This window comes from Aquarana catesbeiana, linkage group LG03 (assembly GCF_042186555.1).
Source record: "Aquarana catesbeiana isolate 2022-GZ linkage group LG03, ASM4218655v1, whole genome shotgun sequence".
Lineage (NCBI taxonomy): Eukaryota > Metazoa > Chordata > Amphibia > Anura > Ranidae > Aquarana > Aquarana catesbeiana.
The window spans coordinates 166,775,855-166,796,584 of NC_133326.1; the positions used below are offsets into that span (position 1 = coordinate 166,775,855).

Here is a 20,730-nt window from a genome sequence, read left to right on the forward strand (position 1 = left end):
GCACGACCGTGCACTTGTCAGTTAAAGCAACACAGTGACGAATCGCAAAAAGTGCTCTGGTCAGGAAGGGGGTATATTCTTCTGGGGCTGAAGTGGTTAAAAACCCTTTCCCACATTGGATTATTATTTATGACTTGAACACTTCTTGGATTATTTTATATACATTAATAATTGGAAACATTTCTACATTAATTATGTTCTTATTTTTTACTTTTTAGTTAAAAAAAAAAAAAAAAAAAAAAGAAGAACCAGTTACACTTACCGGTAACGGTGTTTCTGGGAAGTCTTCCAGGAGGGCACCCTGAGAGATGACTGGTCCCCCTGACAGGAAACACAATCAATCAAGAGGTTAAAGGCCCCCGCCCCTCCCGATGCTCCTCAGTTGTAATAAAGTATTGACCCACACCAGTGTACGAGAGTGAAAAACATAACCACCACCACACTCTAAACATTACATGTTTCCTAAATAGAACGGGTGGGAAGTAGGCCTGCTGTCCTGGAAGACTTCCCAGAAACACCGTTACCGGTAAGTGTAACTGGTTCTTTTCTCAAGTCGTCTTCCAGGACGGCACCCTGAGAGAAGAGCAAGTAGCTCAGGCCTACCTTTAGGGCGGGACCACCGCTTGCAGGACCTTCCTGCCAAATGCCGGGTCCTGAGGAGATGGTAACTCCACTCTATAATGCCTCAGGAACCTGTTCTGGCTTGACCATGTAGCGGCTCTACATATCTGCTACACCGAAGCTCCGGCCCTTTCCGCCCAGGAGGTTGCCAGAGATCGCATGGAATGCGCTTTAAGATTTCTAGGAGCTGCTTTACCTGACTGCTCATAGGCTAACGAAATGGTATGTTTAATCCATCTAGCTATAGAAGCCTTGGATGCCTGTTGGCCCTTCTTTTGGCCAGAAAAATTAACTAAAAGATGGCTGGACCTTCTGAATTCCTTAACCCTTTCTAGGTAGGATAATAAACAGCGTCTGACGTCCAGACAATGAAAAGAAACTTCCCCTTCACTTTTGGGGTTACTACAAAAGGAAGGCAGCACCACTTCTTGAGTCCTATGGAACTTTGATGCTACCTTAGGGAGGTACAGGGGGTCCTGCCTAAGTATAACCCTGTCCTCGAATAAAGAAAAAAATGGTTCTGTAATAGAAAAAGCCTGAATGTCACCTACTCTCCTCCTTGCGATGCAAGCGGAGGCCAATGCGGGGCTCATAGCCGCAGCGTTAGCTTCCCAGGCTCTGCGTAAAATGGTTTCAGCCCTGCGATCCATTTGATCCTTTATATTACCGGTATCTTCAAAGGAAAGATCCGACTGCTTAGAGACCTGTGCTAAGGAGGCGTCTAGTCTAGGAGTTTTGAAAAACTTTTCCTCATTCTCCTCAGAGAAGGGGCATCTACGCTTCCAGGTTTTATATTTCAGAAACCTTCTTTCTGGTTCTTTCCATTCCCTTAAAGCGGGGTTCCACCCAAATTTTGAACAATATCTGTATGTATTCTCTTCCTTGCCTAGATGCTGACATGCCCTTTAAAAAATTGAAATCGCCGTAATTACCTTTTATTTTTCTATTCTTCTTTGCACTTCCTGGTTCTCCTCCCGTGGGAGTAGGCGTGTTTCTAGCCTCTCCCAGACTCCTGGGAGCTAGTCTCAGGCTTCCCAGGATGCCACTGAGCATGTGCGGGAACGAGCAGTGAATGCTGGGAGCACAGCATTCACCACATCCAGGAAATAAATGCTTGTGGGCTTCAAATGCCCACAATGAAGATGGAAACCGCCTGCAGTGAATAATATAAGTTATTCTTTCTGACGAAATCTGACACAGGCGGACATATTACACACAATATGTGAGTATGTAATGCTGAGAAGAAAAGTTTGTGAATTAACTCAAAAAAAAAAAAAAAAAACGATAGATAGGTGAACCCCCGCTTTAAGATGACTTCCTTAAGTGCGGAATGTACCGGAAGGACCCTGGCCTGAGGTTTAATCAAGCCTCTATACATCCTATCCTGAGCGGACACCTGTGCAGCAGGCTCCTGAATCTCTTCTGAGGCATAAATAGCTTTCAGAAGATCTTCCATGTAGTTGGCAGAAAATATATGTCTGCTAGACCTGGATTCCTCCCCCTCCTCTTGGCTGTCCACCACCCCTTCATCAGAAAACTCCTGATTAGGAACTTTTAAATCACACTCTTCCTCTGAATCGTGGGGGAGTGGATACTTCAGTAACTCCGCCCGATACCTCCTAGAGGAGGCGGAGCTCTCCTGGGAAGAGGCATCCTTACTAGAGTGAGCCTCTAAATCCCTAGGCTTAAGGGTGGCCTGAAAAGACTTTAAGGTGGACAGCATCTCAGTTTGCACAGTAAGGAATTCCTTCATTATCTGAGATGTCTCCTTCCCTGTCAACTTCTGTATGCATTTAAAACAGAAGGGCTTTGAATGTTCTGGGGGTAGCCTGTCATTACAGTTCCCACATCGTGTAGAGCGGGTGGAGGATTTCACAGGACGGCTGGCAACCTCACGGGCAATAGCGTCGTCCCCTGAAAAAAAAAAAAAACACACAGGCATATACTGTGAGAGTCGGAGGAGAAGAGTTGGGGTACCCTCCCCCTCTAAACCTCCGAAGGCCAGTCAGACTCACCCCCTGTGGTCTCTTCCATGGCCGCAGACCCTGCAGGTGTCTCCTTCTCATGTTCCATGCTACTTCCAATCTCTCCCTGGAGGTGCTGCATACAGGAACGCAGAGGAGACATGGGCGCCTGTTCCCTGTGGCTTTTTATATCCTCTGTATGCTGGTTGCAACTCGCCACCGCCATCTTGCCGAAGACAGGAAGTTATACTGGACCGGAGGTCACTTCCTGCTGCAGCCCTCCCACTCCCTCCTCTTAGAGGAGGAAGTGATGTCATTTCCTGATCTTCAGGAAAATGGTGCTGAGCTACACTCAGCAAGGCCCCTGGAAGCTCTCCATGCAGAGCTTCTTGCCGCGCGACCCCCGTGAACGGTCGTTCCAGTCGGCGGGCGGACAGGCGGATGGACAGATGAATGGCAGCCCTGGCCAGACCCCAGAAGGGGTCCCAGACTCACCTCCTGTGGTCTTGTAGCCAGTAGAAGGAAAACCACCAACTCCTGCAACTGCGCGGCCACCGCACAGGTAAGGAAGGGCAACAGGAAATTTGTCCCCTGAAGTTCTGGGTACACCACCGCACCCAGGGTTCTTCAGCCCTCGGGGGGGGGGCTCTTCTATGGAAAGAAGCACGGTCACCGACCAGGGTCCCGCTTCTGCTGCCTCTCCCCCCCCCCCCCCCCCCCGAGACACGGATTGGGAAACCCCCCAGGAAGGATGAGAACCATCCGGCCGGACCCAGCAGCTTCCCAGGCATTTGGTCCGGCTCCCAGGGGGAGACCACCAGCCCCAGGCTTTTAGGTCAACAGAAAAATAACAAATGGTTTCGCTGTGGGGAAACACAATCAAAAATTAAGGAGCATCGGGAGGGGCGGGGGCCTTTAACCTCTTGATTGATTGTGTTTCCTGTCAGGTGGACCAGTCATCTCTCAGGGTGCCATCCTAGAAGACGACTTGAGAAAAATTGAGTGATATTGGGTGGGTTGTTGCACCTTTTTAATTTTATATTTCTTCGGTTGTTGCTATATAGCACTTGTGATATAAGGGCATGAATTTGATGTTATTTAATTCATTTATAGCTATATGCGAGTTGTACTACACCAGTTTGGTATAAGGTTTATGGAATAAGTGGTTGGATCACTTATAGGTGTTGGCAAGCCATTTGTTTAGCACATTTGTTTTTTTTTGTAATTAGTAGATTGTGCTGATTGATCACAGTTTGTTATACAACTAACTGAAATAAAAGTGGAGGGAGCCTGCAGCAGTTGACTAGAAAACATATCAGTGTTCTAACTGGATTTCTTTTTTTAAAAAACAATGGCCCCAAAGTCAATATTTGACTCTAGTACTACATCCAGGCAGTAAATTGGTGGTCTGTAGGTCTCAAGCAAAAGACTGTTCTTCCCACCATCTCCTAAATCCCATTCTCCCAAACATGCAGTCGTGTTTTTCCTACTATTGAAGGAGGAGCTGCAGTCTTATGTTTCACATTAAGTTTTTGCAATGAACACAGAAAGAAAAATCTCAACATGTAAAAAGACCCTCATACTGGTGACAACAGTTAGATAAACCTCAGAACTCCTAAAGTTGACAAGTTTTTAATTCCCCAGTTTCCACCCAAAACGGAAAGCATTTTGGGTAGACCTGAATAATTAATCATTACCATTTGATTTCTTTTTTATTCTACGATCTCCCAAAAGTGTATTACCTTTTCAGAGTTCTTGTACTTATCCCAGCTCTTCAGCATTTTCAGCCATTTGGAGATCCTTTCAATTTCTAAAATTTTTTGCTGAAAAAAACAATAATTAGCCAAAACACTGTTAGAAAACCAATCTATAGTAAAGTAAATCCCACAAAGCAAGAACAATCAGTAAAAAGAGGTGCCTTCATATATCTTTTTGTCTTTTTGTACACCTAGTCCTGGGTATTTCAGGGGCTGCTATATTAAGGGACTATATTCTTGGTGGCTGCGGGACACTAGTTGTGCTAGCCACCTCACCAGCTTGAAATGCACTTATAGGACTCAACACGTGATACTGCAGTGATGGTTTCACTACGACCAGGGTGTACTAGGCTGCTGGTGCTTGCCAGTTCACCAGAAGGATGAGCGGCACTACTGGCCTCTGTACTCCATACGAGATGTGCTAGATTAGGGTTAGGTTTAAGGGTAGGGTTTCCCCTTGAAGAACAAGGTTAGGACTCAGGGATTGGAATAGGGACCTCCTCCAAAAGGTCAGCAGGCGGGTCCCCACAGGTCAATGGTCAAGAGGCGTGGCTGATCCACGCCACCAAAGTGTTCCGCCTACCCCAATCAAGTCGGGGAATGAACAAGTCGGGGAAAGTGCTTAGTGACGGGATGATCAAGGGGTTAAACCTTTATTGGGGGGTTAAGGGGGGTCCCTAGACCTATCTGGGCCTACCACGAAGTACCCTAACACTGATTTTTGTCACAAATGACACCAGTACAGTGATAAAAAAAAAAAAATATGAACGCTGTACTGGGTGACACAGTGACAGGGAGTGAAGGGGTTAACTGGGGGGGCTGGTCCAGAACTGGTTAAAAGAGAAGTTTTTTTTTTTGTTTTTTGATTAAGGGCCGGTTCACACCTCAAAAACACACTCCAGATCCGTTCCAGATGTGTTTCTGCATGCGCGCTTTTAATGCGTTCCAGTGCATTTTTGGTGCATTATTGATGCGTTTCCAGATGCATCTCAGGTACATCTCTTTTTTCCTGTTTTTTTTTTTTTTTCTTACTATGCTAGGGTGCAGTACGTTTTTGAAGCGCGTTCCCCTGCATTTACTGCATACTGCATTCCAGTACAGTCCAGTGCTGGAAAAATGCAGCATGCTCTACTTTTTTTCTGGAACTGACTGCACTGGTGTGAACTATGCCATTGGAAACCATATAACCTACTTTCCATGCGTTTTTGTTGCAGAACAAAAACGAACCGGCCTGTATGTGGTGTGAACTGGCCCTAAGGCTGCATTCACACCTGAGCGTATCATTTTCAGGTGTTTTTCCAGGCATTTTTGCAGAGTTTTGCACCATTTTTGTATAGGCGGTTTCAAGGTTAAAAGGTCACCAATGTAAAAGCAGTAAAACACCTGTAATCTCCCAAAAAAGAAGCTTCTGTACTTTTTTGAGCTTCAAACGTTTTGCTTCAGGCGACAGAACACTCAGATGTGAACAGGGGTCATTGAAATGAATGCGATTTTGCTTGTTGGGGCATTTTGGAACTTTTCAGATGAGCGTTTTACAAGCTGAAAATGCACATGTAAAAAACACTTGTATAAAGGGTCCTTTCACACGGGTGTTCCATATGTTCATTTTTCCTCCATCCATTGGCGGATGAAAAACTGACATACATGTATGTCTATGGGTTAGCGGACGTTAGCGGATGATCAACCGCTGACATCCGCCTCCGTTAAGTTCCGTTTTTTTGAGATGGAAGAAAACCCTAATTTTTCTTCCATTTAAAAAACGGAACGGATGAAAAAACGGATATTAGCGGACAACATCAGCTTACATCCGATCCGCTGACATTCGTTTTTCACCCAAAAACATGGGAGTTCAGTTTTTTAATTCAGTTCAGTCACTTTTTTTTGTAAAAAAACTGATGTAAAAATTGACATCCGTATCCGTTTTTCTACCAAAAAAGAACTGAACTAAAAAACTGAACGCCCAATTTAAAGGACCCTATGCCTTTTATTTATTTATTTATTTATTTTTTACAGCTGTGTGAATAAAGCCTTAGAGGACTAAATGCAGAGCATGTTTAAGCACCTGTGTGAATGGCTCTTTTGAAAACAATGCAGTTGTATTCAGATCCATAATTAAAAAAAACACTTGTATATGCATTTTTACAGCCGTGTGAATGAAGCCCAAGCTTAGGTTCACACCTACGTGGATTGCGGTTGATGCGTTTTGCCGATGCATTTTCCTTTTTTTTTTTTACATGCCTTTTTGAGGAATTTTGCATTTTTGGGAGGTGTTGTCATGTAGAAGAATCTGCAAAAACCGAAAAACCGATTTTTATGCATTTCTGCTGCATTCCTGTTAAGGTCTATGGGATCAAAAACGCAACTTGCTACAGGCAAAAAAGTTCCTGACCCTTTCCAAAAAATGCACAGGTTGAAAATGCACAGATGGGAACATGACCCATAAGGAAATCATTTTAAATGGACTGTAGTGTGTTTCTCCAAAACTGAAAATGCGCCACAAAAGGCATAGGTGTGATCCTAGTGTTAGAGTTTGATGATTTGTTTAGAACCATATTTCAAAATCAAAGACCAAGCAATCAGGAAGTTTGTGAAGTTACATACTGAAACAGGCTTGTAACTAAATCCCCCCCCCCAAAAAAAAAACATTGTAAGAATAAATACAAATCGTAAAAAGTATACCTTTTCTATTGCTTCATCGTGAAATGGTAGTTCTTCTTCACTGTATAGGAGAGAAAAGGACATTTGTTAAGAAAGATGCTAAAGGAGATGCTTCACATTTCTCATCCTGTTAGAGGCAGTAGAAGTACAGGCAAATGTGTTCACTGCAAACCCATGATAGAATAGAAAAAAAGCATTATACCAAACTGATCCCTGAAGATTCTGCAGCCATGAACAGTCACGAAAAAGAAGTTACACAAAGATCAGCCATAACATTAAGACCACTGACAGGTAAAGTGAATAACATTGATTATCTTGTGACAATGCCATCTGAAAATTGGTGGGATGCATTAGGCAGCAAATGAACACGTTGTCCCCGAAGTTGATGTGTTGAAAGCAGAAAAATTGGGCAAGTTTAACGATTTGAGGAGGATCAAATTGTAATGGCTAGATGACAGGGTCAGAGCAACTCCAAAGCTGCTATCTGAAGAAGCTCCTGGTCTGCAATCTTTAGGTCCTACCAAAAATAGCCCAAGGAAAGAAAGAAGGAAAAACAGTGAACCTTCGACAGGGTCATGGGCGGCCAGGGCTCACTGATGCTGTGGGGAGCAAAGGCTGCCCCCTGTAATCTGATCCAATTGAAGAGCCACTGTAGCACAAATTGCTTAAAAAGTTAATGCTGATTCGATTGCAGTTTGTTGCGTATGGGGCTGCGTAGCCTCCATGGTGCCCATGCTGACCCATGTCCACAGCCAAATGTGCCTACAAAGGGCACGTGAGCATCAGAACTGGACCATGGAGCAATGCAAGAAGGTGTTCTGGTCTTATGAATCATGTTTTTATTCACATCAGGTGGATGGACGGGTGCGTTTGCATCTCTTACCTGGGGAAGAGATGGCACCAGGATGCAGTATGGGAAGAAGGCAAGCTGGCAAAGAGAGTGTGACTTAAATTGGTTATAGAGGTTCAAGGTTTTATACCTTCATGCATTCCTTGCATGAAGGTAAAAAAACCTGTGTTCAGCACCCCCCTCTCCCTCAATCTCGAGCCCCATCTCAATCCAGCGTTGTGCACAAGTGCCCTGGCTCTCAGGGGACACTGCATTGGCTGTCAATCACAGCCACTAAGCCAATAAGGAGATAGAAGGGGCAGGGCCGAACCGTGGCTCTGTGTATTAACAGACACGCAGAGCCGCAGCTCGGGAGTGAGTTTGCTCAGGTGTCCCCCATTGCAAGCTGCTTGCTCTGGGGGCACTCAGCAGAAGGGAGGGGCCAGAAGCACCAGAGAGGGACCTGAGAAGAGGAGGATCGGGGCTTCACTGTGCAAAACCACTGCACGGAGCAGGTGAGTAAACCATGTAATTTTTTTTTTTTTTTAAAGAGACTTTTATATCACTTTAAAAGATCTGCTACTGACGGTTTGGTGCCAGACACCACAGCATAACTTTGGAGGTCTAGTTGTGTCCATGCCTTGATGGGTCAGGACTGTTTTGGCAGCAAAAGTGGAACCTACACAATTTTAGGCGGTTATGGGGGGGGAGGACAGAATGTTATGGCTGATCGGAAAGAATTGTAGGATCAAGACAACACAGCACACACACAACACCAAACATAATAGAAAGCCAAATAAAAAGCCTAAGTTTAGTTTTAAAAAAAATAAAATAAATAAGTACAAGGGATATTACTTACCATCAGTGTGGTGTGTCCCTTGTGCTGCTGGTTCCTCCTCCGATCCCACACTTGCCATCTTCAAGTGTGGCATGGGAACTGAGGGAGTTGTGTCAGGCTCATTAGGAGTGCCTGACTATATCTGCCCTTTCCACCATGCTCTTCCATTCACAGATCCCACACAGGTCTGCCTCCTCCATTTATAGACCATGTTCCAATCATATAAGCTGTAAGTATGGCTTACATGAATAGAGGAGGTGGGAGGAAAGGGCAGGCATAGTTGGCTCTCTTGCCGAGAGCCTGTGAGCCCCTTAGTTCTACTAACCCTCGCCGCACTGGAGGATTATAGGAGTGGGGGCATCAGAGAAGGATGTATTCACCTAAACCAGGGGTCTCCAAACATTCTAAAACAAAGGGCCAGCCTATTATCATTCAGACTTTAGAGAGGCCGGACTGTGGCCAATAAGAGTACAAAATGTCCTGGCATCTGTAATGCCCCATTACTGGTGTCAGTGGGAGGAATAGTGCCTCATCTTTGATGTCAGTGGGAGGAATAGTGCCCCATCATTGGTGTCAGTGTTAGGAATAGAGCCCCACTTTCATGTCAGTGGCAGGAATTATGCCACATTGTTAATGTCAGTGGGAGGAATAGTGCCCCAAGGGCCAAGCTAAGCAAAGGGCTGCATCCAGCCATCAGGCCGCAGATTGGAGACCACTGACCTAAACCATGAGACAGCAGCGCAAGGGACACATTACATCGATGGTAAGTAATGTCCTGTGTACCTATTTTTATTTACAGTTTTACTAAACTTAGAGCGCATCAAGAAAATTTTGATTCTGACAAATTTATAGAATTAAAGGGAAAGCTTTTTTTTTAATGGATGAGGGAGGGGTATAACCCCTATCAGTTTTTATCCTTTATTTTTCCACCCGTGTCCCATTGAGGATATTTCCTTTATTTCCTGTCCCATAGTCAAAACAGGATGTGAGAGGAGATTCCTCCAAAGTGAGGGTATCCCTGGTTGTCACCAGAACTAGTATCTCCATTGGAAGATTTCCCTTCTATTCATGTTCTGTAACAACTGAACATTTGGGATTTTTTTCTTTTACTCTTGGTGATAACAGTAAACAGGACTAATAGAAAAGGTGAAATTTCCCTGTGCCTAAAGGTGTTCTAAATTTTAAAATCTAAAACCTATCCACTCTATACAAAAACAAAACAATGTTGCCTTTAGTTATACTTTCATTAGTTATCTTTGACTCTGCTTACTCATTTTGTGTGTAAACCTTAACGGCAAACCTTTATTTAATTTTGGATAGAGTGGAGAGGGATTAGAATATCTGTCAGGTTTTTATTGCGGTCTGTGCCCCATTAGGGAGATTCACCCTCTAGATTAGTCCCGGTCACCATTTTCACAGAGTGTGAAAGAATTTTTCTAATAGAGATACTAATTCTGGTGACAACCAGGAATTTCTCACACTTTGGATGGATGGCCAATGGCTGAGAGAGCTGACCGGTGTGTTCTGGCAGAACACAATAGCTTAGCTGGACTAACAAGATTGTTAATACAGGATCTCCTCCAGAGCGCTTCAGTTTTTTTTTTCATTTTTTTGCTCTGCCCACTGGGATGAATGAAAGGAAAACAGATAGTGTGTACTAGGGATTTAATCTTGTATATTTTTGTTGATTTTTTTTGTTTCAAAACTATTCCAAACCAGTACCACAAAAATAAAAAGAAGAACTGAAATGTTCATCAGTGTGTGACAGGTAGCGAAGAATGATGGGTACCATCAGTGTTGCCACATGTCTGAAAGTGTACTGAAAAACCACATGAAAGCAAGTCGTTACATCATTAGAGCCCAACTTCAGCCCATACTTTTTCTTTTAGGTTTTGGATAGAGTGGGAAAAGGCTATAAATTCTATACATTTTTTGGGGGGTTTTTTTCTGCCAAGATTTAATTACAGAGATTTATTTTTGCCATTTGTTCACCAGACCAGGACGTAAGTGGAGGGTCTTCAACAAGCGAATAGACAGCAAAAGAAGCACTTTTGGTTCCATCTTTTTTTGTATGCTTTTTGGTCATGGTGTGAAAGGTGGAAAACAGGTACAATGGAGATCCAGGCAGTGGAGAAAAAAAAAATAAATAAAAAGGAGGGTTCTAATTATTTCCCACAGGTAACTTTTTCAGCAGGTAACTTCCTCTATGCTCAAGTGTTTCAGATACACTCTTCAACTGTATAGCTCATTAGTTTACAAACAAATAAATATTGTTATTTAAAAAAAAATAACATTAATAATAAAAAAAAAAAAGTAGGTTTATTTTGAGACATTTAGGTAGTATATGCTATAGTAACAGCTGTCAATGAATCAGTTAAATTAGTTCAACTTTTAAGCTTTCCTGGAGTGGAGAACAGACTCCAGCATTATATGTTATTTTTATTTAAATGAGCTGAGAGAACGCTGACAATGCCAAACCACTCTCGTCTGCAGATGGTGAAGTGACTTTGCAATTTATTTTTTTCAAAAGACTGGGACTTGGGTTTAGCATAGACTGTATTAAATTACCAGGTTCCTTGACTGTTCCAGAAACAGACAAAACAAATTGTTATTAACAACACACAAGAGACATTTCAACTATTAATGAGAAGACCTGCATCTCATTGGTGATTACGCTGATTTTGGGTAGGGGTATATTTAACAGAACAATTTCTGAAGTGTGCTTGGCTACTGGGCTCTGATCCAATTTAAAAATCTCATAATAAATATGGTTTTAACAAAAAAAGAGGACCACTGCAAGATATGTTTAGTTTATTGTTAAAGCAGTAATAAACCCAAAAGCAAACATTATACAGTGCATCTAGAAAGTTTTCACAGCGCTTCACTTTTTCCCACATTTTGTTATGTTACAGCCTTATTCCAAAATGGATTAAATTAATTTTTTTCCTCAAAATTCTACAAACAATATCCCATAATGACAACATGAAAGATGTTTGTTTGAAGGCTCTTCAGATTTATAAAAAAAAAAAAAAAATCCCATGTACATAAAAAGTATTCACAGCCTTTGCGCAATACTTTGTTGAAGTACCTTTGGCACCAAATACAGTCTCAAGTTTTTTTCCCCGAGTATGATGCTACAAGCTTGACACACCTATTTTTGGTCAGTTTCTCCCATTCTTCTTTGCAGGACCTCTTAAGCTCCATCAGGTTGGATGGGGATTGGTGGTGCACAGCCATTTCCCGATCTCTCCAGAGATGTTCAATCCTGTTCAAGTCTGGGCTCCGCATAGGCCACTCAAGGACATTCACAGAGTTGTCCTGTAGCCACCTTTGTTATCTTGGCTGTGTGCCGTTGTCTTGTTGGAAGATGAATCTTCGCTTCAGTCTGAGGTTCAGAGCACTCTGGAGCAGGTTATCCTCAAGGATGTCTCTGTACATTGCTGCATTCATCTTTCACTCGATCCTGACTAGTCTCCCAGTTCCTGTCGCTGAAAAACATACCCACAGCATGATGCTGCCACCACACTTCACTGTAGGGATGGTATTGGCCAGGTGATGAGCGGTACCTGGTTTCCTCCAGACATGACGCTTGCCATTCAGGCAAAAGAGTTCAATCTTTGTCTCATCAGACCAGAGAACTTTGTTTCTCATGGTCTGAGAGTCTTTCAGGTGCCTTTTGGTAAACTCCAAGCAGGCTGTTATGCGCCTTTTCCTGAGGAGTGGCTTCCGTCTGGCCACTTTACCATACAGGCCTGATTGGTGGATGCTACACAGATGGTTGTTCTTCTGGTAGGTTCTCCTCTCTCCACAGAGAAACGCTGGAGCTCTGTCAGAAAGACCATCGGATTACTGGTCACCTCACTAAGGCCCTTCTCCCCAATCACTGTTTGGCTGGGCAGCCCGCTCTAGGCATCTTATTGGTTCCAAACTTCTTCCATTTACGGATGATGGAGGCCACTGTGCTCATTGGGCCCTTCAATACTTCAGATATTTTTCTGTATCCTTTCCCAGATCGTTCCTCGATACAATCCTATCTTGGAGGTCTACAGAAAATTCCTTGGACTTTCTGGCTTGGTTTGTACTCTGACATACACTAACTGTGGGACCTTATATAGACAGGTGTGTGCCTTTCCAAATCATGTCCAATCAACTGAATTTACCACAGGTGGACGCCAATCAAGTTGTAGAAACATCAAGGATGATCAGTGGAAACAGGATGCACCTGAGCACAATTTTGAGTGTTATGGCAAAGGCTGTGAATACTTGTGTACATGTGATTTTTTTTCCTTTTTTATTTTTAATAAATTTGCAAAGATTTCAAATAAACTTCTTTCACGTTGTCATTATGGGGTATTGTTTGTAGAATTGTGAGGAAAAAAATGAATTTAATACATTTTGGAATAAGGCTGTAACATAACAAAATGTGGAAAAAGTGAAGCACTGTGAATACTTTCCAGAGGCACTGTATGGCAGCGTATCAATTCTTGGATGTAATGGCTGCATTTAGCTTCCCTTTTTTGGCCTACTTTATTCTTTTTTCATCTGGTGATCCAACCAGTAAGTCTGTTTTTCAAATGAAAAGCTCTCTTGCAGTTATATGGATCAGACACACAATTTAACACTGACAGGGGGTGCTTAAAATTATCAGCTTTTATTTCTGTAAAACTTTTATACCCAAAAGGAACAAAAAAGGTTTGCTGTAACTAATTATAAAGTGTCAGCTGTAGTTCAGCTTCAAAATTGTTAGTGTATTTAAATCTGCTAGTACCTATAATACTCCACTTCCCTCCACTCAGACTGACAATGCTGCTGTCCAAAATCTGGCTAGATGACCAGGGGAAAATGCCTAGAAAAATAAAAACGAATACAGATACTACTAATGGTTGCTAAGCTGTAATATTACATTCTTGGTTTTGGGTTGAATACCGCTTTAAGCAAGTTACAGAACCCTAAACATCACCAATGGCTGGAAGTCTTGCACAGACAAATTGTGGCAAAATGTCTGTATCAGAAGAATTGGAGAAGATTGGAGGAGTGGATTAACCATTAGGCTCAAAAGTCTGCCTTTTAGGTGCAACTAAACAATAATCAAGACATAAAAAAGTATTAAACTGCCTAAATTATGAGGAATATCTGAAAGTATTATTTATTTTGCTAGGGTTTAAGGATTCTCAGTGCCATCGGAACTAGAAATCTTGAGATCTTAAATGGGAACTTCAAAACAGAGATGAACACCATTATGGAGAAGCACCGACATGTCGGCAGCCAAAACATAGAATTTAAGTTCATAATAATTAAAAAGTTAAACATACCGTATATACTCAAGTACAAGCTGACTTTTTCAGCAAATTTTTTATGCTGAAAAAGCCCCCCTCGGCTTATACTCCAGTGAGGGTCTCCCGCTGTGTCATGCAGTCTTAACTTTTCAGCGGCCGTCCACTGTAACAAAGCCCCGCCTCCTCCTTGTCCATGATAGACGGAACACTGAACACTGATACAATGCTGGGAAACTGAACCAGTGTTCCGTCTATCATGGAGGAGGAGGTGGGGCTCTGTTACAGTGGTTGCATGACACAGCAGGAGACACCCGCTATTTGTAATCAAAGGTACAGGTGGGCACAGTGAGGCTGCAGATGGGCCCAGTGAGGCTGCAGATGGGCCCAGTGAGGCTGCAGATGGGCCCAGTGAGGCTGCAGATGGGCCCAGTGAGGCTGCAGATGGGCAATGGGCAGGAGCTACTGCATTTCCCACCCCAGGCTTATAGCCGAGTCAATACATTTTCCCAGTTTTTTGGGGTAAAATGAGGTGCCTTGGCTCATATTCGAGTATATACGGTAATACAATTATTTATTAAAAAAATATATAATTTTTTTTTTTTTTTTTTTAACTGTCCTCTTCAGTTTCTGCCAAGTGCATCATGAATTTTTGGTTTCAGCACCAAAATTTCCATTCGTGCTCCTCTAAACCATTATTTTTTATTAATACAGTATAATTTCCTCTGTGTACCTTTACCGACCACTAGGTTTCCTGTTTGGTCTGGAAAATGGTAATTTTGTCCCAAACATTGCACATTTGATTCTGAAAAGCTCAAATTGAACAGCACTGTATTTAGCAGAAAGAAGAAAATAAATGAGCTAAAAGCCACACAGCACACATAATTATATACTCAAAGCACCTGTGTCCAATTGTTGATCTAGGTTGATGATCTTTATCACTTTTTAAGAATTTGAGCACGTTGGCTTTTTATGCAGCTTTAAAATTAACCCCTAGGCACCGAGGGCACGCAAACATGCGGTCTCTCGGTGGCCAGGATTGGCTGCATGTTAACGTGCATTAGCGACAATAGAGCTGTGTGGAGAGCACGAGCCCCGTGCGCTCCCGACACAGTGACCATTGGCTCACGAAAAGCTCATGATTGGGAGTTTTACGATCATGTGACCGCCGTGACAGCCAATCACAGCGGTCACAAGCCCCACCCTGCCTGCCGGAATGCCAAACCCCTTAAAGGGCCAGCAGGAACAGATCTCTGCCCCCAATAAATCACACAGCTACAAACCTTCTTCCTCAAATAAATATTTAGGGGTCAATATCCCCTGATGGACTCCTAACACACTGGCTAAGGTAATTTATTGCCCACCTCAATAGACTATTCTAAATGCCTTCAGTCATAAAATAAACTTTATTTTTCCTGGCTACGAAGCATTATCAAAATGGACATCTCATCCAGGATGCTTTACTTTTTCTGCACCCTACTAGCATAATACCAATCATCCTAATTTAAATCTATCAAGACTTCTATATGGGACTTCTTTTTGGAATCTCAAGTCATCTAGGATTCCCTGGCCTAATTTTTCATCTACATGCCACAACCCTCACAAGGATCATGGATTGATTTCTGAATAAGAAAAGATTTGGAGAAACATATACTATCTGGTAATCTAAGAGCCTTCCCCTGGAAAAACAAAAAAACTTCCTCATGATCCAAGGAAAATATCTCTATTATATCCTCATGGGACCATGCCCTTGAAAAGTGTCCGCTCTTTCAGACCCAGTCCCCTTGTCATGGCTATCCTGTAGAATACTTTCCCGCCTGTGAGCACAGTAGTACCTTTCATACATGACCATTAAATCCATGAGAAACTAAAACACAATTTTAAGGTTTGAAAGCAACTTTTATTACAGGATCTTTATTAAGATACATATTTTGCATTAATAATGTGACTTTTTATGCACTTGTATAATAACCTTTATGTACTTCCATGGAACTTCATACAGTTAGAGCCCTTTCACACTGGGGCGGGGGCGGCGTCGGCGGTAAAACGCCGCTATTAATAGCGGCGTTTTACCGTCGGTATGCGGCCGCTAGCGGGGCGGTTTTACCCCCCGCTAGCGGCCGAGAAAGGGTTAAAAACCACCGCAAAGCGCCTCTGCAGAGGCGCATTGCCGGCGGTATAGCCGCGCCGTCCCATTGATTTCAATGGGCAGGAGCGGTAAAGGAGCGGTATACACACCGCTCCTTCACCGCTCCGAAGATGCTGCTAGCAGGACTTTTATTACCGTCCTGCCAGCGCATCGCTCCAGTGTGCAAGCCCTCGGGGCTTTCACACAGGAATACATGCAGCGGCACTTTCGGGGCGGTTTGCAGGCGCTATTATTAGCGCAATAGCGCCTGCAAACCGCCCCAGTGTGCAAGGGCTCTTATTGTATTGTTTACACAGAATGTCTTCAATGCACCTTCTATTGTTTCCTATATTTCTGTTACATGTATGTTTTATTTTTGCATAAAACTTTATAAACTTGATTGCAAAAAGTTTATTATAGTCTTTAAAAGTGAATCCAGCATCAATCACAGCATCCACCAATGTAATTCCATGGAAATCACACTGACTTGTCACCCACTGACCTGTACATGCTGAGAATCCCATCAATAAATTACAGATTCCAGGCTAGGAGAATTTTAATTTATGACCAGGAATACCAGAAGACATCACTGACCAAATTTTGTCCATAATGTCACCCAGGATTCTCGGCAGCAAAATTAAATTACCACCTCCAGGAATCGATTATTTAGAAACGTGTACAGTCCACCTGAATTCCCTTACCTTTGACTTTAATGGAATTTAGGTTCAGGGTTTATGACGATTTTCAGGCTGTGCATCCAAACTGCCCTCAAACTGATCAAAGGGATATTCCAGCAGCATTAAATGCCTGCCTCTTCCAAGCTGCACTCTCTAACTGGGGCCTGAATTTCAGCTCTGACTCAAACTTTACACATTTTCCTGCTGTGCCACAAACCAGACTGACTGCTAAATGCGCTCTCATTATTTCAGAAGCTGGGAGTGTTCCCTTTAACAGAGACCGTGGGGGTTATTTACTAAAGGCAAATCCACTTTGCACTACAAGTGCAAACTACAAGTGCAAACTACAAGTGCAAACTACAAGTGCACTATAAAATTGCACTGAAAGTGCACTTGGAAGTGCAGTCACTGTAGATCCGAGGGGGACATGCAAGGAAGATAAAAAACAGCATTTTAGCTTGCACATGATTGTATGATAAAATCAGCAGAGCTTCCCCTCATTTCAAATCTATCCCTTAGATTTACAGCGACTGCACTTCCAAGTGCAATTTCAAGTGCACTTTGCACTTGTAGTTTGCACTAGTAGTGCAAAGTGGATTTGTCTTTCGTAAATAACCCCCATTATGTATATTCAGTAAAGACCAGTCACCTCAAACTCAAATCCAAGGATTGGCCATAAATTCGGTTGCACCTTAATCTATGGGCCACACTTAAAAGCAGTATTAAACCAAAAAGCAAACCTTTATTATACTGCAGTTTATCAATTCTTAAATGTGATGGCTTCATTAGTTTCCTGTTTGAGGCTAGGTTCACACTGCTGCGAATTCTATTGCGAATTTGAGCCGTTGCGATCGCTCAAATTCGTAAGTCATTTAAATTACATAGATTAACATTAGTGCCGTTCACATCGACGCGTTGCGAATATAACCTGCGTGAAAAAAAGGTCCTGTGCGAGTTTACTGCGTTGCGTTGCGAATTTAGTCTCCATAGACATCAATGTAAATCGTTCTTGAATCGCATTGATTGGTTCACATATGTGCGAATTCCACCACACTACTCTCCACAAAAACCAGGAAGTACACAGGAAGTTAAGACCCTTTTTTTTTTTACATTATGATTCCATTGGCTAGACTATCAATCGCAGCTATATCCAATTCCTGAAATTCGCGGTAAAATCGCGGTAAAATCGCGGTAAATTCGCGGTAAAATCGTGGTAAATTCGCACTGCAGCAGTGTGAACCTAGCCTGAGGCTCACTTTCTTCTATGTGCATCTGATAATCCAGCCAGCAAGTCTGTTTTTCACAGCACAAGCTCTCCAGCAGAATGTATCAATTTACATGGTTGAGATATACCATTTAACACTGGCAGGAGTGATTAAAATGCAGCTTTTATTTATTCATGCAAAACCTTTATTCCAAAAGGAAAAAAAAGATGTTTGCTGTAACTGATTATAAAGTGTGAGCCAGAGCTTGGCTTAAATTTGTTAGCGTATCTAAATCTGTTAACACTACCCTCCCCTCCTAACTGACAATGCTGCTGTCTGCTGTTTCTCCTGTTCTCATTCCTCCAGAGTTGTCTCACTAATACAGGAGGTGTGTTACTGGCCACCAGGTGAAAACAAAGGGAAAAAAGTCAAAGAAAAGAAAACTGATGCAGCCACATCTAATGATTGACAAGCTGCAAAATAACACACTAGTGAAATAGGTACCTAGGATACTTTGACTACTTTTATTAGTTGATGTAAGAACTTATTCTGGGGCTGTCCATACAGGGAGATATATATATATATATACATATACACACACACATAACTACAAAAAGATTTGAGCATTGATTATCAGTGCAGTCCAATCAGTGATGCCTGCCAGTGCCCACTAGTGATGCCCACCAGTGATGCCAATCAGCGCCTCGAAAGCTCTGTCTCAAAAAAAAATGATAAAAATTTTGTTTGGGTACAGCATTGCATGACTGCGCAATTGTCATTGAAAGTGTAAAAACGCTGAAAGCTGAAAATTGGCCTGGACAGGAAGGGGGTGAAAATGACCAGAATTGAAGTGGTTAAGAAACTGTTCTTTTTTTTTTTTAAACACGTTTTTTTATCTATACTATGCGTATACAACCTTTTATAAAAATGAACGAAAGTGGAGCAGTTACCTTGTACAACCCCCCAGGTTTCATCTGATAAAGCTGGTTGTCAAGATAAGTTTAAACTATACTTTTGCATTCTATTCTTTCCAGCACTTACAGTACTAAGTTAGTAAAGTAGTGATCAGGATATGGTAGAAGTTGTTGTTCACCAACAAAAAACATAAAAGTTGCCTTTTTCTTCTTTGTCAAAGAACATAATTAATCATAATGCTGTAAAGTAGATCTACAGGCCAAGAAATAAATCTAAATATACAAGCTCATACTAAGAATGTAAATAGAGGTGCACCAAAACCTCGGCCACCGAACTGGCATTTTGGCATTCGGCCGAAAAAAAAGGTGCCGATAATGTCACCGAAAAGGAGGCGCACCACCCCGGTTGCCACATATTGTGGGGGTGTCATCCTGGTGGCTCAGCCAGAGTCCTCCCCTCCCTTCTCCTCACGCAGAGCGGCGATCTCCCTGCGTCACGGAGCTGAATTGTCCGGGCGGCCTCAGTAAAAATGTCCTCCCTCCTGCGATAGATGGCCCACTGGTCCAATGCCGGGACATTGGATCAGTGTGATGTATCACAGGAGGTGGGACATTGTTATTGCGGCCGCCCGGTCCAGGCAATTCAAATCCAGCTCTGCGACACAGCGAGAGATCGACGCTATGATCCGGGCACTGGTGACGCTGCGCCTGACAGGCAGGGTCTGACAGGCACAAGGGGGGGGGGGGGGGGGGGTGCATTGATCTCTTGAAACGTCTGCAGTCTCTGACCATCTCCTGTATCATGTCTGCTAGAAGGGCACCAAATGGAAATTTTGCTAATACTATTAGCAGTGTGTTTAAATAATTAGTAAATAAGAGATTGCAGTCATGATACAAGAGATGGTTAGAGACTGAGGACATGATACAAGAGATGGTTAGAGACTGCATTTTTCATTAGCTTTTCATGCACTAAAGGTATCAATAATGGCCAACAATAAATTCATATTAATTTAAATTGATGGTATTAAAAAGTTGAAAACAATGCAATTATATATAAAAATATAAATATTTTTTAAAAAATGTCGGTTTTGGTTTTCAAAGTGCATCCTGCATTTTCAGTTTCGGCACCAAAACTTCCATTCGGTGAACCCCTAAATATAATTGCTTACTTAAAACATTCAGCAAATATCTGAGAACAACACTACTGAGGGGTACTATTGCTGGCAGGATGACTATGCTAATTCTCCTGAATTGACATCTATTCCGTTCACACTAGGGTGATTTGTCATGCAACTCTGGACACAAAGTTGCATGACAAGTCGCAGCCCGTTGATTAGAATTGTCACCCATTCCAATCTGTGCGACTTAGTCGCAACGACTTTGAAAGGGTCCCAGCACTACTTTAATGAGACTTTCTTGTGTCTTAAGTGCCAGAGTGTAAAGTTGCATGCAAGTTGCCTCAAAGTGGCACTCCAAAGATGCACTCAGAGTCGCACTAGTGTGAATGAAGCCTTAAACGCTGTCACCTATGCATCTGTCACTGCAGCCGCTAGGGTTACAGGGCTGTATGCTTAAGTAGTTTGAGGAAAAATGGTTATTAGTGTTGTCACAACTGAGAACCACCCTCCTCACTGCATGTCAATGTTAGGCGATGCCCAGAAGCATTGTGATTGACAGCATAGTGTTGTCCAGCAGGGCTGTCAGTAGAAGTAATAGTAGGGCATCCTCTTGGATTCCTCCTCCAACGCTGAAAATAATTTTTTAGCTCCTGTGGTAAAGTAACTGAGGCAAAAATAAATGGGTCTTGTAAAGAAGGGGAAGTTTTAGAGAAAAAAAAAAAAACATGCAAAAATAAAAAATGGCACA

At 42.6% G+C, this 20,730-nt stretch overlaps 1 protein-coding gene across 5 annotated transcripts in view; it reads right to left on the reverse strand.

Moving 5' to 3' along the window:
• The window catches only part of USP6NL (USP6 N-terminal like), a 278,511-nt gene that overhangs the window by 118,378 nt on the left and 139,403 nt on the right, over nt 1-20,730 (reverse strand). For all 5 annotated transcript variants that reach the window (XM_073619484.1, XM_073619483.1, XM_073619480.1 and 2 more), the window contains 2 exons: nt 7,022-7,061; nt 4,328-4,408 (listed from right to left, as the gene is read on the reverse strand). In XM_073619484.1, the coding sequence (XP_073475585.1) occupies nt 4,328-4,408; nt 7,022-7,061 (121 nt within the window). The remainder of the gene's footprint in view (nt 1-4,327; nt 4,409-7,021; nt 7,062-20,730) is intronic.